Source organism: Pan troglodytes, chromosome 20, assembly GCF_028858775.2.
Source record: "Pan troglodytes isolate AG18354 chromosome 20, NHGRI_mPanTro3-v2.0_pri, whole genome shotgun sequence".
Lineage (NCBI taxonomy): Eukaryota > Metazoa > Chordata > Mammalia > Primates > Hominidae > Pan > Pan troglodytes.
The window spans coordinates 45008925-45025358 of NC_072418.2; the positions used below are offsets into that span (position 1 = coordinate 45008925).

The 16434-nt window shown below is 48.9% G+C and overlaps 1 protein-coding gene across 39 annotated transcripts in view; it reads right to left on the minus strand.

The window, feature by feature from the left end:
- POU2F2 (POU class 2 homeobox 2) overlaps window positions 1–16434 on the minus strand; it is a 91609-nt gene that overhangs the window by 6674 nt on the left and 68501 nt on the right. For 24 of the 39 annotated variants that reach the window (XM_016934252.4, XM_054673798.2, XM_063801745.1 and 21 more), the window contains 7 exons: window positions 6959–7064; window positions 6770–6861; window positions 3327–3488; window positions 3033–3174; window positions 2790–2938; window positions 2531–2707; window positions 1074–1140 (listed from right to left, as the gene is read on the minus strand). In XM_016934252.4, coding sequence (XP_016789741.1) covers window positions 1074–1140; window positions 2531–2707; window positions 2790–2938; window positions 3033–3174; window positions 3327–3488; window positions 6770–6861; window positions 6959–7064 — 895 coding nt within the window. The remainder of the gene's footprint in view (window positions 1–1073; window positions 1141–2530; window positions 2708–2789; window positions 2939–3032; window positions 3175–3326; window positions 3489–6769; window positions 6862–6958; window positions 7065–16434) is intronic. The other 15 variants (XM_016934254.4, XM_009435674.5, XM_054673799.2 and 12 more) reach the window with 1 other exon arrangement.

Below are 16434 nucleotides of genomic sequence, written 5' to 3' on the forward strand. Positions count from 1 at the left end.
AGATCCCTTGTCTGGAAAATGGGGATAATAATAGACCCTATCTCATAAAATGAGTTTGAGAATTAAGTCAGTCAATGCAGTTTAGAAAGAGTTTAGTACAGTGCCAGGCAAGCACTTACTACTTTATAAATCTCCACTTACTATTTTCTAGCCTGGGGAGGGGCAATATGTTGTTTTATGTGTATATATATTATGTATATATATATTATGTATATATATATTATGTGTGTGTGTGTATATATATATATATATATATATTTTTTTTTTTTTTTTTGAGATGGAATCTCACTCTGTCACCAGGCTAGAGTGCAGTGGTGTGATCTCAGTTCACTGCAACCTCCTCCTCCCGGATTCAAGTGATTCTCCTGCCTCAGCCTCCCGAGTAGCTGGGATTACAGACACACGCCACCACGCCCAGCTAATTTTTGTATTTTTAGTAGAGACAGGGCTTACCATGTTGGCCAGGCTAATCTCGAACCCCTGACCTCAGGTGATCCACATGCCTTGGCCTCCCAAAGAGCAGGGATTATAGGCATAAGCCACCACACCCAGCGAATTTTATATTATTATTATATATATGGTGTATAACCATACATATAAACTTACCGTGTCCCAGGAAGAGGGAGGGGAACTCTGGATACAAGACTATGTATGTATGCATGTATGTGTGTATATGTACATACACATACACTCTTACATACATGTATTTATATCTTTTTATGTTTTACACATTCATAATAATTTTATAAAAACTGAGGCTTAGAAGGATAAAATAAGCGCTTGAATTCACACAGCTTAAAAATGACAGAGGCCAGGTACAAAACTCAAGTGCCTCACCTTTTACCAGGCCCATGCTTTTCTCATATGAAATCGTAAAGCAGATTAAAGCTGAGTTGCTCCTGCAGAGGAGGGGTGAGTCCTACCCTCTTCCCACTGTCTCTCCCATTCCCCCACCCACACTCCCCAGGCCCAGTCTTGAGGCCCATGGACACCCAGAGCCACTTGGGAACCTCAGGCTCCAGCCTCTGCCACATCCTCCCAGTCCCCCCTCACCATTTTCTGCCCTCCCTGACCTGTTGTGCTCAGACTGCTGGAAGCTTGGGACAACGGTAAGGTCCCCGCGCCCCCTTGGGGTGTGACCTGAGGAGAGAAGAAAGGAGGTGTCGTTAGCCACTGTCTGCCAGCAGCCCCCGTGATGCTCCCTGTAGGACCCCACTCCTCCATCCCAGGATGGGGGCAGGGGGCTTTGGCACAATGCTGCATTTGTATTATTCCACATGCTTTCTTCACACTTGCCCTAGCTGATCCTGAGCCACAAGCAGGAAGGGCTAATTCTCCATTGAGAACACTCCCCACCTCTCTTCTGACACCGCCCCATCTGGCTAGTCTTTGCAGGGTTGCGTCCTGTCTGAAGTGACTGCACCGGAAGAGTGGCTGCTCTACATGCTCCTGATATTGTTGGTTCTGCAAAACTAAAACTCTTTTCCCTGGACAAGCAAACACCACCCTTTTACCAGTGGGGTTGGCAAGCAATGCAGGAGAGACTGTTCAAAGTGACCCAGGCAGGGAAAGAGCAGATCTAAAGTGCGAGGCTAAACGGATGCATATCTTTGCATCGGGGTGTTGAGATGTCATATTACTTGATTTTCTGGGACCACCAGCTTCCTTCTTGGCCACCCCACCTCCAGTCTCACCTTTGCATCAGCCCCAGAAACCTCACTAAATGTGACTGTCTCCTTCCCCAGCTCAAAACCACTCCTTACCTCCTCACTGCCCATGGTTCAAGTTCCAGCTCTTCACTGTAAAACTTGGGGTACATGCCCCCACTCCTTCCCCAACCTCATTCATATAAACTGCAGCACCAACCACACTAAATTGCACTGGAATTTCTCAAATTGGGCTGGGCACACCCTGGCTTCTAGGCCTTAGTACACACTGGCCCAGGAAGGCTCTTTGCCTTCTTGTGGCTGGCTAACTCTCCCTTGTCCTTTAGAACTCAGTTCAGACAGTGCCTCCTTCACACCGATGGGGGCAGGGGCTCCTCTCTGGAGCATCACAGCTCTTTCCAGAAATGGAAATAAAAGGATGGGATAAAGGATGTCCCAGCTGTGTCTGATATCAAGTGGGCCTGTGTATAGCTGTGGACCTGAGAGTACACCCATGGGTGTGACAATTTCCCCGAACGGCAAATAAGTGCCTCTCCCTGCCTCTGTGTGGTTGTGAGCCTGTGTGTTCTAACCTGGACCACGTCCCTGGACATATATCCCTTCCTGTGTGGCTATGGCACTGTGATAACTCTGTGTCTGGCTATGTCGGTGTGTATCTAGGGGTGCTTGTATCCCCCATGTAAGACCACAGTTCCCTGGAAACCGTCCCTGTGTGACTGTGCCCATCTACGTGATGGCCTGTCTCCAAGAGTGACTCTTCTTGTCTCTGTTCTAGGCTCTGTGGACAACCAGGTAGGGTGGGCTTCACACAGGTGCCTGCGGAGCTCTGTGGTCTCCCCACCCCCCAGGCGGGCTCTTGGTACCATATGGGGGCTGTAGCTGGCCGGCTTCCCTGGGCTGGGCAGCATGGGGGCCGCACTGCAGGGGTTGATGCGTTTCTCCTTCTGGCGCCGGTTGCAGAACCAGACGCGGATCACTTCCTTCTCCATGTGCAGCTGCTCGGCGATCAGCAGGATCTCCTCTGAGGTAGGCTTCTGGTTCTGCAGGCAGAGGGCTCGTTAGCCCGAGGCCCACCGCCCGCCACCCCTCAGGTGAGGGCCACCCAGGAGAGGGGGGCCTCACCGCTAGAAAACTCTTCTCTAAGGCGAAGCGGACGTTTGTCTCGATGCTGGTCCTCTTCTTGCGTCTCCGGCCGGGCAGGCCGTCGAAACCCAGGCTGGGGCTGCTCAGCTGGTTGGGGCTGGGCAGGCTTGAGTCCACAGACATAGTCTCTGTGCGCCGGGGGAGACGTGAGCATGAGAAGGGGCCTCCCGCGGCCAGCGGCCACTGCCCGCCCCCTACGCGGGAACCCCAGCCTGGTCCCACCTGCGTCGTTGAGCCACTTCTCCAGGAGGGGCTTGAGTTTGCACATGTTCTTGAAGCTCAGGTTGAGGGCCTCGAAGCGGGAAATGGTCGTCTGGCTGAAGTCGTTGCCGTAGAGCTTGCCCATGGCCAGGCCCACATCACCCTGGGCCAGTGGGGCGGGGAAGGGCCCGAAGTCAGGGTGGGGCCTTCCGGCACTGGGCCCGCTCCGCCCACCCACTGGCCACGCCCCTCGCGGCATCTATCAACTGGCCACGCCCCCACGCCCACCGCCCAGCCTGCAAGGTGCCTCCAGACCTGCGTGAAGCCCAGCTTGATGCGGCGTTGCTTGAAGGTGCGGGCGAATTGCTCCAGCTCCTCCAGATCACTGGGCTCCTCGGGGTGGGATGGTGGCTCCAAGCATTTGGGGGGCTGCGGGTGCGAGAGGTGCGGGTCGGGCAGCGTAGGGCGGGTCACGGCCTGGTGGGGTGGGCAGGTGGGTGGGATGCAGGGCGGAGGACCAGGATGGGGCTCAGCGATGGGTGCACAGTCCCCCTCCCGCCCTCTTCGCCCCTGCGTTCCATCCGCCGCCTGCAGACTCCCCCCGCCTTCCTCCACAAGCACTGTCAATCCCTTCAAAGGTCCCTCCACATGCACTGTTAATCCCTTTAAAGGTCCGACTCTGCTGCCCCACATGGGTTTCCTCATTGCCTGGGACTCTCTGCACTGTCCCTTCACGCCTGCGAACTCCCAGAAGGAGCAGCCAGCTTTTTGTGCCAGGGCTCTTTCCCTGAAGCTGGAGGCAGTGGTTCATCCTCATCTCAACCTGGGAATCAAGGACTGGCCCTGCCACCAAATCACTGCTTAGCCCAGGCCTCACTTTCCCCCTCTGCAGGATGGGAACAATCACTGCTGTTCTGTCTACCCAGTGGGGCTGTTGAGAGAATCGGGTTAAAAATGAGTAGGTCGTGCAGACCCATGGACTGTACAATGCCAAGAGTGAACCCTAATGTCAGCTATGAACTTTGGGTAATAGTGATGTGTCAATGTAGGTTCATCACCTGTTACGCTTGTACCACTCTGGTTGGGGATGTAGATAATGTGGGAAGCTGTGCATGTGTAGGGGCAGAGATAGATGGGATAGCTCTGTATCTTCCACTCAGTTTTGCTGTGAATCTAAAACAGCTCTTAAGAAATTAAGTCCTAAGCAATGAGTAGATTGCAAATAAAGTAAAAGTTAAAAAAAAAAAAAGGACTGGGAGGGCAATTAGAGAGATTTACAAAAAAGCAACAGCTCTATCTGGGATTCTTCATTGCCCTAACAATAAAGGATATGAAGCAGTTGGTGGGTACAGGGATGTTTGTCGCTCAGATCCTTTATCCATTATTCTCCAAAATGCTGGGGCAGATGTTTAGGAATTTTTTTTTTTTTTTTTTTTTTTTGAGATGGAGTTTCACCCTTGTTGCCTAGGCTGGAATGCAATGGTGCGATCTTGGCTCACCATAACCTCTGCCTCCTGGGTTCAAGTGATTCTCCTGCCTCAGCCTCCCGAGTAGCTGGGATTATAGGCATATGCCACCACACCCGGGTAATTTTGTATTTTTAGTAGAGATGGGGTTTCTTCATGTTGGTCAGGCTGGTCTTGAACTCCCGACCTCAGGTGATCCACCCGCTTTGGCCTCCCAAAGTGCTGGGATTACAGGGGTGACCACTGCGCCCTGCCTTTTTTTTTTTTTTTTTTTTTTTTTGTATAAATTTAAGGACAGCCGAGTGCAATGGCTCACACCTGTAATCCCAATACTTTAGGAAGCCAAAGTGGGAGGATCGCTTGAGCACAGGAATTTGAGACTAGCCTGGGCAACATGGCGAAACCCTATCTCTACAAAAATTTTAAAAATTAACCAAGCATGTGGGGCGTGACTGTAGTACCAGCAACTCAGGAGGGCTGGGGACTGCTTCACTTGAGCCCAGGAGGCTGAGGCTGCAGTAAGCTGTGATCACACCACTGCACTCCAGCCTGGGTGACAGAGTAAGACCCTGTCTCAAACAAAAACCAAAATGTTAAGGGGTACAAGTGCAATTTTGTTACACAAATGTATTGTGTAGTGATGAAGCGTAGGCTTTTAGTGTATCCATCACCCAAACAGTGTACATTGTACCCATTAAGTAATTTCTCATCATCCACCCACTCTCACCCCTCTCAGGTTTTGTTGTTGTTGTTTTAGAGAGCAGTCTTGCTATGTTGCCCAGGCTGGCCTCAAACTCCTGGGCTCAAGTGATCCTCTTGCCTCAGGCTCACAAGTAGCTGAGACTATAGGCATGCACCACCGTGCCTGTTTCAGTTTTCAGAAAACCTACATAGGCAGCCAGGCACAGTGGCTCATGCCTGTAATCCCAGCACTTTAGGAGGCCGAGGCAGGTGGATCACCTGAAGTCAGGAGTTCGAGACCAGCCTGGCGAACATGGTGAAACCCCATCTCTATTAAAAATACAAAAATTAGCTGGGTGTGGTGGCGCATGCCTGTAATCCCAGCTACTTGGGAGGCTGAGGTAGGAGAATTGCTTGAACCTGGGAGGCAGAGGGTGCAGTGAACTGATAGTGAGCCACTGCACTCCAGCCTGGGCAACAGAGCGAGACTCCATCTCGAAAAAAAAAAACAAGAAGAAAGAAAGAAAGCCTACATAGGATGTATATCATAGATAATGTGGCCCGGCCCCCACCCCCACTAGGGTCAAGGATATTACTCCTTAATCAGATACAGTAACAGTTTTGCAGCAGCAAAAATGCCATACCAAGAGGGACAAAGAAAAGTCATACACTGGCTTATATCATGGCAGGGCAGGTTTTGCAGTCAAATGAGTTCTCATGCCAATGGTGGAAGAACAACTTGACTTTCTGAGCATTTGGGATTTCAGAACTGCAGTTAAGACCTGTATTAGTCTCTAATCTCTTCAGTCAGTCCTTCTGAAATAGTTCACATATATTTTTTTAAAGGGCTATAAAAAATGGGTAGAAAAAAACTTTGAAATTCATAAAAGGTAGTGAAAATTATCATTAAAGTCTAGAACTCAGGCAGCAAACTGAAAGAAAGGCCTCGGGGTCCAGGTGCCAAGGTGGCCTGGAGAGCTGGCACCCTCTCTAAGGGTCCTCTGCTCCTGCCAGTGGCCAGGCCAACTGCTCACTGCGCCAAGCCACCACATAGACATAGGTACAGCCCTGCCAGATTTTCTGGTTTATCAAGAGGAGCTGGAAATGTGGTGCTTTCTGGGAATTTAGTTGACAACGGCCAAATAAAAGACACCTGTGGGCCTTGTTTTCAGTCTGCAGTCTGGGAAGTGGATGTGAAATAATCACCTAACGAATGCCTTGTTCAGAGAATCCTCCGTTGCAGTGCTGGAAGAGGCCCGAGGCATTTGTAGCCTAAAGGCTCGCAGCCCCCTGCAATTTTGTGTGTTTTTACACATGAGCATTTTGGGGGAATGGGGATCAGATCTAAATCTTTCATCATATTCTCAAAGGAGCCCATGTGCTAGAAAGGGTTAAGAACCACTTGTCTGGGCCAGCTCCCCTCATTCTATAGAGGAAGAGGCTGACCCAGACAGGGAGATGGGCTTGCCTGAGGTCTCACAGCAAATCACTGGCAGAGTGTGGCTGGGTCAAATGGAAAGGAGACTCTCACTCATCCCCCACCCCCGTTTACCCAGCTTTCAGCAGGCCTTGCTGCTGGCCTGGCCTGGTGCACTCAATGGACAGTCTCACCTGTGTGGGAAGCCCGGCCCGGGGCTGGGAGGTCAGAAGAGCTCCCTGGGTTTGCTGAGGTAGCTGGAATAGATTTGGTGTCGGTAGCAGGCCTGGAGAGACAAGGGGAAATACACAGGGTGAGGGGGAGGGGAAGGTGAGGAAGTTCTGTGGAGGCGTCAGGGAGGCCATCTGGGGTGGGGGCCTTACCTGGCTGGCTCTGCTGGGCCTGCGGTAGCAGGAACTGAGCAGGTGGCTGGAGGTGGTGGCCTGGCACAAGCACCAGCTGCTGGAGCTGGAGGAGCTGCTGTATGTCCTGGCAGGGAGCGGGGTGGACAGAAAGACAGCCTGAGTCCTGGCTGGGTTTCATCCTCTCTGCATCACCTGAACCTTGAGGGGCTGAAACCAGGAAGCTGCTCCACATGGCGATCTGGCACTGGGCAGTGAGGGATCGTCCACTCGGTCTCTGAATGGCATCCCTGAGCTAAGGGCACCCAGAGGCTTCTCTCTACCATGGGGTACCAGAGAGTCCCAACTGGGCAGTCCTGGGAGGGCTCACTCTTTATTTACCCTTTCTTTCTTTTTTTTTTTTTTTTTTTTTTTTTGAGACAGAGTCTCGCTCTGTCGCCCAGGCTGGAGTGCAGTGGTGTGATCTCGGCTCACTGAAATCTCCACCTCCTGGGTTCACGCCATTCTCCTGCCTCAGCCTCCCAAGTAGCTGGGACTACAGGTGCCCGCCACCACTCCCAGCTAATTTTTTGTATTTTTAGTAGAGACAGTTTCACCATGATAGCCAGGATAGTCTCAATCTCCTGACCTTGTGATCTGTCCACCTCTGCCTCCCAAAGTGCTGGGATTACAGGCGTGAGCCACTGCACCCGGCTACCCTTTCTTTCTTGATGAAATATTTTCCTTGTTTTAACATTTCCGCAGAACAAATAGAATCATTTAAAAATGTAAGCCAGGCCGGGTGTGGTGACTCATGCCTGTAATCCCAGCAATTTGGGAGGCTGAGGCAGGCGGACACACCTGAGGCCAGGGGTTTAACACCAGCCTGGCCAACATGGCAAAATCTCATCTCTACTAAAAATACAAAATTAGCCAGGTGTGGTGGTACACGCCTATAGTCCCAGCTACTCCGGAGGCTGATGCAGGAGAATTGCTTGAACCCAGGAGGCATAGGTTGCAGTGAGCCGAGATCACGCCCCTTCACTCCAACCTGGGTGACAGAGCAAGACTCTATCTCAAAAATAAACAAATAAATAAATAAATAATAAAATTGTAAACCGGACCAGGTCTTTCCTCCTTTAAAAACACTCCTGGCTGGGCACGGTGGCTCACACCTGTAATCCCAGCAATTTGGGAGGCCGAGCTGGGCGGATCACGAGGTCAGGAGATCGAGACCATCCTGGCTAACACAGTGAAACCCTGTCTCTACTAAAAATACAAACAATTAGCCAGGCATGGTGGCACACACTTGTAGTCCCAGCTACTCGGGAGGCTGAGGCAGGAGAATCGCTTGAACCCGGAGGTGGAGATTGCAATGAGCTGAGATCATGCCACTGTGTCTCTGCACTCCAGCCTGGGTGACAGAGCAAGACTCTGTCTCAAAAAACACAACAAAACAAACAAACAAAAAACACTCCCAAGGCAAATGATTTCATGTCTGGAATTAGCTTTAAAATACTCCAGCAAATAGTGTAAATTAGTACAACCACTCCGGGAAGCTCTTTAGCACTGTTATAGGTTGCAGTGTCTCCCCCCACTCCCTGCCACCCCCCAAAAAGGTAAGTTGGAATCCTAACCCCCAGAACCTCAGAGATTAACCTTATTTGGAGATAGGGTCTTTAGCAGATGATCAAGTTAAAATGAGGTCATTAGGGTGGGCTCTAATCCTATATGACTTGTGTCCTTATAAAAAGGGCAAATTTGGACATAGACATGGATAACGGGAAGATGATGTGAAGAGACACAGGGAAAAGACAGCCACGTGCAAGCCAAGGAGAGAGGCCTGGAACAGATCTCTCCCTCACAGCCCTCAGAAGGGACAGATCCTTCCCTCACAACCCTGCTGACAGCTTGATTTCTGACTTCCAGCCTCCAGAACTGTGAGGCAATATATTTACCTCAAGTCACCCAGTTTGTGGTTCTTTGTTTTGGCAGCCCTAGCAAACTAATATAGGCGCTATCTAAGAAAACTGGCTGGGCTTGGTGGCTCATGCCTGTAATCCCAGCACTTTGGGAGGCCGAGGCAGGAGGATCACGAGGTCAGGAGTTTGAGACCAGCCTGGCCAACATAGTGGAACCCCGTCTCTACTAAAAATACAAAAAATTAGCTGGGCGTGGTGGTGGGCGCCTGTAATCCCAGCTGCTTGGGAGGCTGAGGCAGGAGAATCACTTGAAGCCGGGAGGCGGAGGTTGCAGTGAGTTCAGATTGCGCCACTGCACTCCAGCTCGGGCAACAGTGCGAGACTCCATCTCAAAAAAAAAGAAAGAAAGAAAGCTGAACATACACCACGCTTATGACCCAGCAACTCCACTCCTGCATGTAACCCACCATACATGTGTATGTGTTTACCACAAGACATGTACTACAATGTTCACGTGGACCATTTGAAATAGGCAAGACTTGAAGATAGCCCAAGCGCGCACAACAGTAGAATGGGTAAAGAAACTGTTTCAGTGGAAGCTACAGCAATGAGAATGAGCAGTCCACAAGTCATGGTTACATGCCACAACGTAGACTTCCCAAACATAATCAGTGAGAGAGCTAGTCATGACAGAGAACATCCTGTACGATTCTAATGGTTGAAGTTTGGGGAGTAAAGACTGAAAAGGGACACCAGGGGGCTTCTGGGAGCTGGCCACATTATTTCTAGATCTGGGTACCAGTTCCATGGGTGTGCTCACAGCTGTATACCTATGATTTGTGCACCTTTATATATGCATTATATTTTAATAAAAGTATTTTTTAAGACAGGGCCAGGCACAGTGGTATGTGCCTGTAATCCCAGCACCTTGGGTGGTTGAGGCAGGAGGACTGCTTGAGGCCAGGAGTTCAAGACCAGCCTGGGCAACATAGTGAGACCCCCATCTCAAAAAAAAAGTCTTGTTTGTATAGTGGTGAGTAAAAAATAGAGTAAAATAAAGGGAAAAAGGGGGGGATGAGGTAGGGAAAGAGGGAGAGGAAAAAAAATCCAATCCTCCACCCACCAAAAAAAGTGAGGAGTTTAGATGAAATCCTATTTGCCAATAGGACGGGCAAAATGTTGGTATCTATTGAGCTTGGTGAAGAGTATGTGGGGTTCATGACACAATTCTCTCTACTTTTACGTTTAAACATTTCTGAAAGAAAAAGCAAAACCGCCTTACACACACAATCCAATGGCTTCTCATAGCCCTCAACAATGCAAACAAAACCCCTCACCTGCCTACGAGTCCCTTTATACTGAGGCCTGTGTTCGTCTCCCTGCTCATCTCCCACTGCCCTATCCCTCCTTGGCTGTGCTCCAGCAATTTAGCCCTTTTCTGTTTTTTTTCAAATGCACCAAGCTTGTTCCTGCCTCAGGGCCTCTATACATGCTGTTCCCTCTCCTGGGCAGTTCTACTTCTGACACTAATGCCTGGATCCTAACACAAAGTCACCCTCTCAGAGATGCCCTCTTTGACCACCCAGTCTATACCAGCCCCCGGCCTGGCCTCCCCTTATCACCCCATTTCATCTCCCTCACAAGGCTTAACACCATCTCCAGGCATCGCTCCTCCTGTTTACTCATTCATGACATGCCCCTCTCACTGGAACGTCAGCTCCATGAGAGCATGATCTTGACTGTTTCAATCACTGCTATATCCTCAGTGCCTAGAACAGCACCTGGCACCCATTAGGTGTTCCACATAGATATGTTAATGAACCAAGACTGATGCTTCATCATTTACTTGGCAAATTTTATGTAGAGTTGAAAGCTATAACATGTTACTTACAATTTTTTTCCTTCTGGGAAATTGTGGGGGTTGGCATATGCCCCTCAATTCTTCCCAATGCTATTATTCTAAAGACCAATTTGATGTGCCAGGAAGTGAACAAACTGGGAAAATATATAAGCAATTCAACCGAAGGGGCTCATTTCTTTTTTTTTTTTTTTTTTTTTTTGAGATGGAGTCTCACTCTGTTGCCCAGGCTGGAGTGCAGTGGCACCATCTTGGCTCACTGCAAGCTCCGCCTCCCAGGTTCACCCCATTCTCTTGCCTCAGCCTCCCAAGTAGCTGGGACTACAGGCGCCCGCCACCACGCCTGGCTAATTTTTTTGTATTTTTATTAGAGACGAGGTTTCACCGTGTTAGCCAGGATGGTCTCGATCTCCTGACCTCGTGATCCACCTGCCTCGGTCTCCCAAAGAGCTGGGATTACAGGCGTGAGCCACCCTGCCCAGGCCAGAAGGGGCTCATTTCTTTAATATACAAAGAGTGATTTTGCAAATAACTCTATATAATTAAAAAAGAAGAAGAAAAAAATAGTGATTACAAATCCATAAGTAAAAAACTGACAACCCAGTAGTAATGTGGCTGACAGACAGGTCTGGAGAGTGCCCAGTGAAATTAATGTGAACAGCTCTGGATGGAAATACACTCAGATTCACTCGCAATAAGATAAACACGACTGCAATTGCACTGAGATATCATTTTTACCTCTCAGATCACCAAATATAAAAATAGTGTGTAATACCACACTGGGGAGTGTGGGGAAACACACATTCTTGTACATGCTGGTGAGAGGGTGATTTGGCAATGTCTATCAAAATTACAACTGCACACAGCCTTCAACTCAGCCATTCTACTGCTAAAAATTTATCTATTCTCACTCTAGAAGGCTGGGAATAGCCTTCTAGAGAGGTGCAAAATGACCTCTCTAGAAGGCTATTCCCAGCAGCAAGTGGCATTCTGGCAAAAGAGTAGAAGGTAGCTGAGCATGCAGCAAGACAGGACGGGTTGGATGAATGAGGGCAGAGCTCTACAGTGGAATACTATGCAGTCACCAGCAAGAATGAGGAGTCTCTTTGTGTCCTGATATGGAACAATCTGCAGGATGTCCTGTTGAGGGGAAAGCTCAAGAGGCAGAACAGAGGGTATGAGGTGGTACTGTTTGTGTCACACACAAAAAAAGAGTATATCTGGATATTTGCTTGGGTGCATAGTTGATGTCTGGAAACCCATACCAGAAGGCCACACTAAATCCATTCATACCTCTGGGATTTGAAACACGTACCTGGTCTGAGTAAATAAATATCCCAGTGTCTCACCCCCACCCACCCAAACAGTCACTGCTGATCAACATCCCTGCTTTTCGACAGCTGAACGCTATTCCCTGACCCCCTGGGGGTGCCTCTGCTTATTCCGTGTATGGCAGTGGACTGGGTACTCCTGTGCTCCTGACCTCTCTCACTCTTGCTGCTAATCATCTCAGAATCCAGCTTAAGGGTTCTGAAGTCCTAGCACTCTATCCTGTGAAACAATGTCCACCCTGCCTTCCCTTTCCCAGCGACCCCAGCCCAGTAACACCTCCATGGTCACCTCCCTCCAGATGTGGATCAACTGTGAAGCGGGCAACACTTATGCTTCAGGGCCCCCCATTTACAGTGAACCCTTTCAAGGCCCCATACCTAATTTTTGTTTCAAACATTGTCTTTTTCTTTCAAAGGGACTCCAAGTTGCATAATCTTTTGGCCCCACAAAACGAGACCCACCTGCCCTGTGCTACACGTCTCCCAAGTCAATGCATTTGCTTATGTGTACTTTTCCTCTGCCAGACTGAAACTCTAGCAGACCAGAGGCATATCTTATTCTTCGTGTATCCCTAACTCATATCGGAACCTGGTAAGCCCCCATTAAATGCCCACTGAATTGAATCTAATGAATAAGACTAGAAATCAAGTCTTATTACCAGCATTTTTCTGATTTCCTATAACCCTTAGCTTGTTGATTAAAGTATTTGTTAACTCCTGTTCCTCCCTAGCATGACTCTCAATGAAAATTCCCCTTTCCTCCAGAAGCCTAGAGAGGTGTCTGTGGGTTTCGTTCTGAATCACCAGAGAGAGGAAAGAATGGGGAAAGTGCATCCCAGTTTGCAGAAGGTCTCATGGTGAGAAGTTCAGATGGGAAACATTTAATCACATCCCTGTCTAGTTTCTCAGACCAGAGACTTAGGGGTCAGCCTTAATCCCACCTTCCCTTCCTCTCCCCATCCATCCAATCCATCTGCAATGCAAGTCTTCCCAGTTCCCTCTACATCTCTTCCTGTCCACAGTGACTGTCCTGGTCCAAACCACCATCCTTCTACCCCAGACCATCCATTCGCCCCCAGGCAGGCAGAGAGGGGTCTAAAACAATAGAGTTCTAAATGTTTTTGTGCCCTGAATTCTTCAGCATCTGAAAAAAAAAAAAAACCCTATTGCCCTCTTCTCAGAATTAAAAACATAACATATGATATATAGGATCTTTCTTTTTTCTTTCTTTCTTTCTTCTTTCTTTCTTTTTCTTTCTTTTCTTTCTTTCCCTTCTCTCTCCCTTTCTTTCTTTTTTTGAGATGAGATGGAGTCTCCCTCTGTCACCCTGGCTGGAGTGCAGTGGCTCAGTCTTGCTTGGCTCACTGCAACCTCTGCCTCCCGGGTTCAAGCAATTATCCTGCCTCAGACTTCCAAGTAGCTGAGGCTACAGGTGCACCCACCATGCCCATGCCCAGCTAATTTTTGTATTTTTAGTAGAGAAGGGGTTTCACCATGTTGGCTAGGCTGGTCTCAAACTCCCAACCTCAGATGATCCACCCACCTCGTCCTCTCAAAGTGCTGGGGTCACAGGTGTGAGCCACCATGTCCAGCCAGATATATAGAATTTCAAATGAAATCAATCACATAATTATAGTCATCATCACTAGGGACTCCAAAGGGAGGGAGAAGGGCAAAGGCTGAAAAACTTCCTACTGGGTACTGTGTTCACTACTGGGTGACAGGAACAATTATACCCCAAACCTCAGCATCCATGCAATATAACCCTTTTAACATACCTACACATGTATCCCTGAATCTAAAATAAAAACTGGCTGGGCACAGTGGCTCATGCCTATAATCCCAGCACTTTGGGAGGCTAGATGTGAGAATCTTTTGAGCCCAGGAGTTTGAGACCAGCCTGGGCAAGATGGCAAGACCCTGTCTCTACAAAAAGAAAAAAACAAGAAGGAGGAAGAGGAGAAGGAGGAAGAGGAGGAGGAGGAGGAGGAGAAGGAGGAGGAGGAGGAGGAGGAGGACCAGGAGGAGAAGGAGGAGGAGGAGAAGGAAAATTAGCCAGGCATGGTGGTGCATGCCTGTGGTCCCAGCTACTCAGGATGCTGAGGTGGGAGGATCCCTTGAACCCAGGAGTTTGAGGTGGCAGTAAGCTATGATCACACCATGGCACTGCAGCCTAGGCAACAAAGGGAGACACCCGTCTCCAAAAAACAAAATAAAATAAAATAAATTAATTAAAATTTGGCTGGGTGCGGTGGCTCATGCCTGTAATCCCAGCATTTTGGAAGGCCAAGGCGGGCGAATCAGTTGAGGTCAGGAGTTTGAGACCAGCCTGGCCAACATGGTGGAACCCCATCTCTACCAAAAAAATACAGAAAAAAAATTAGCCAGGTGTGGTGGCGGGTGCCTGTAGTTGCAGCTACATGGGAGGCTGAGGAAGGAGAATCACTTGAACCCAGGAGGAAGAGGTTGCAGTGAGCTGAGATCACACCACTGCATTCCAGCTCGAGCAACAGAGTGAGACTCCGTCTCAAAAAAAATTAATTAATTAAAATTTAAAAAAATATAGGCATCAAACATATTTTGAGTGGTCATATAATCATTTATGGGTTTCTTTATTAGCACATTAAGTAACAAGATCCAGCAATAGATCTGATGACTACTGTAATTTCAAAGCAATCATGAGTGAAAACAGTGTTTTGAGAGATCTGCAACAACTATAAGAGAATTTGAAAATCTGCGTACATTCTCTTGGTGACAAAGTCTCAGTACCGCTAATACTACTGTTGTCTGTTGTCTATATTCATGATAGAGGGACATGCTATGGTTTGGTCAGAAGACAGTAAAAATTGAGATGTAATTTTTTTCCCATCCAAGTTCATAGACTCTGAATTCTATGCACAGACTCTTCTAGGGGTGGTCTATGGAGTCCAAGTCCCTGTTTTAAAATATAAATAAAGCCATAAGGCCTCTACTGATTTTCATCACATTTGTGGTATAATCCAGATCCAGGCCATGGTCCTGCATGGCCTGCCCACCACCCCCGCTTACCTCTCCTTCCTTGCCTCACACGACTCTAACTCCCTAACTCTGATCCAGCCCCACTGGTCTCCTTCCTGTTACTGAACCCACAAAGAAGTCCCCACCTCATACCTTTGCTATACCCTTTCTAGATCTACACAGAGGTGGTCCCTCCTCATCATTTAAGTCTCCATCAAACGCCCCCTCCTCAGAGAGGCCTTCTCTGGCCACACACTCTTATGAAGTCTTCGTTTTCCTCCAACACTCTCTATTACACTCTTTTCTTTCCTTCATAGCAATTATCTGCTTCCTGCCTATCTCCCCAACTACAGCGGGTGTCAGCTCCAAGAGGGCACAGACTTATCTAACTCATTCCCTGCTATATCCTCACCCAGAAAGGCACTTGGGCATGGTGATATTCACTAAATATTTGCCAACTAAAGGAAGGAAAGAAGGGGAGAAAGATGATGGGGCATGGTGGCTCGCACCTATAGTTCCAGCACTTCGGGAGGCTGAGACAGGTGGATTGCTTGGGCCCAGGAGTTCCAGACCAGCCTGGGCAACATGACGGGGTCTCTACAAAAAATCCAGGCATGGTGGCACGTGCCTGTTAGTCCCAGCTACTCGGGAGACTGAGGTGGGAGCATGGCCTGACCCTGGGAGGTCAAGGCTGCAGTGAGCCATGGTCACGCCACTGCACTCCAGCTTGGGTGACACAGCGAGACCCCGTCTCAAAACAAAGAAAAAAAAAGAAAGGAGAGAAGATAAGATTCTGGATGAACAGGAACAGTAAGTTGGCTCAGGACTAGGGTAAGCCGGTAGGAGGCGCCATTTCTCCACAATCCAGCGGCAGCATGGCCCTCTGAAGCCACTTGAGGGCGTGTTACATCCGAGTCAGAGCACACCAGTCAGAGGGTGAAGAAGGTATAGTAAGTGGAGACAGGCCAGAGAAAAGACCCTGGCTGGCATATTTCGTGGATCAGCTGCTCTGTCCCTAAGCTTTAAGAAAACCTAGCACAAGAGCTAGCATGCCTGTGAAAGCTGAGAAGGGACGGTACCGATTCTTGCTCATTGCTGTATTTTGATCACCCTCCCAGTGCAGGAGCCTCATAGGTGATCAATACATTTTCAATGAATGAATGAGGTGAAACCTCAGGACAGACTGGCAGTACTTTGCCATAGCTGGGACTTTGGCTATGACTGGGGGCAGAAAGGTTGATATGTGGATTGCAGGATACATGGGTGAATTGCCCACTTTCCTACCAGGGCTCAGTTCCACCTGGGGGGGGAAGAGAAAGCCATGACAGTGAACTTGAGGAGTTCACTGAGGAGGAGCCCCAGAGCCGGCCGGCTGCAACGGCCCAGGTGCTGCACCTCACTCCAGTGCAC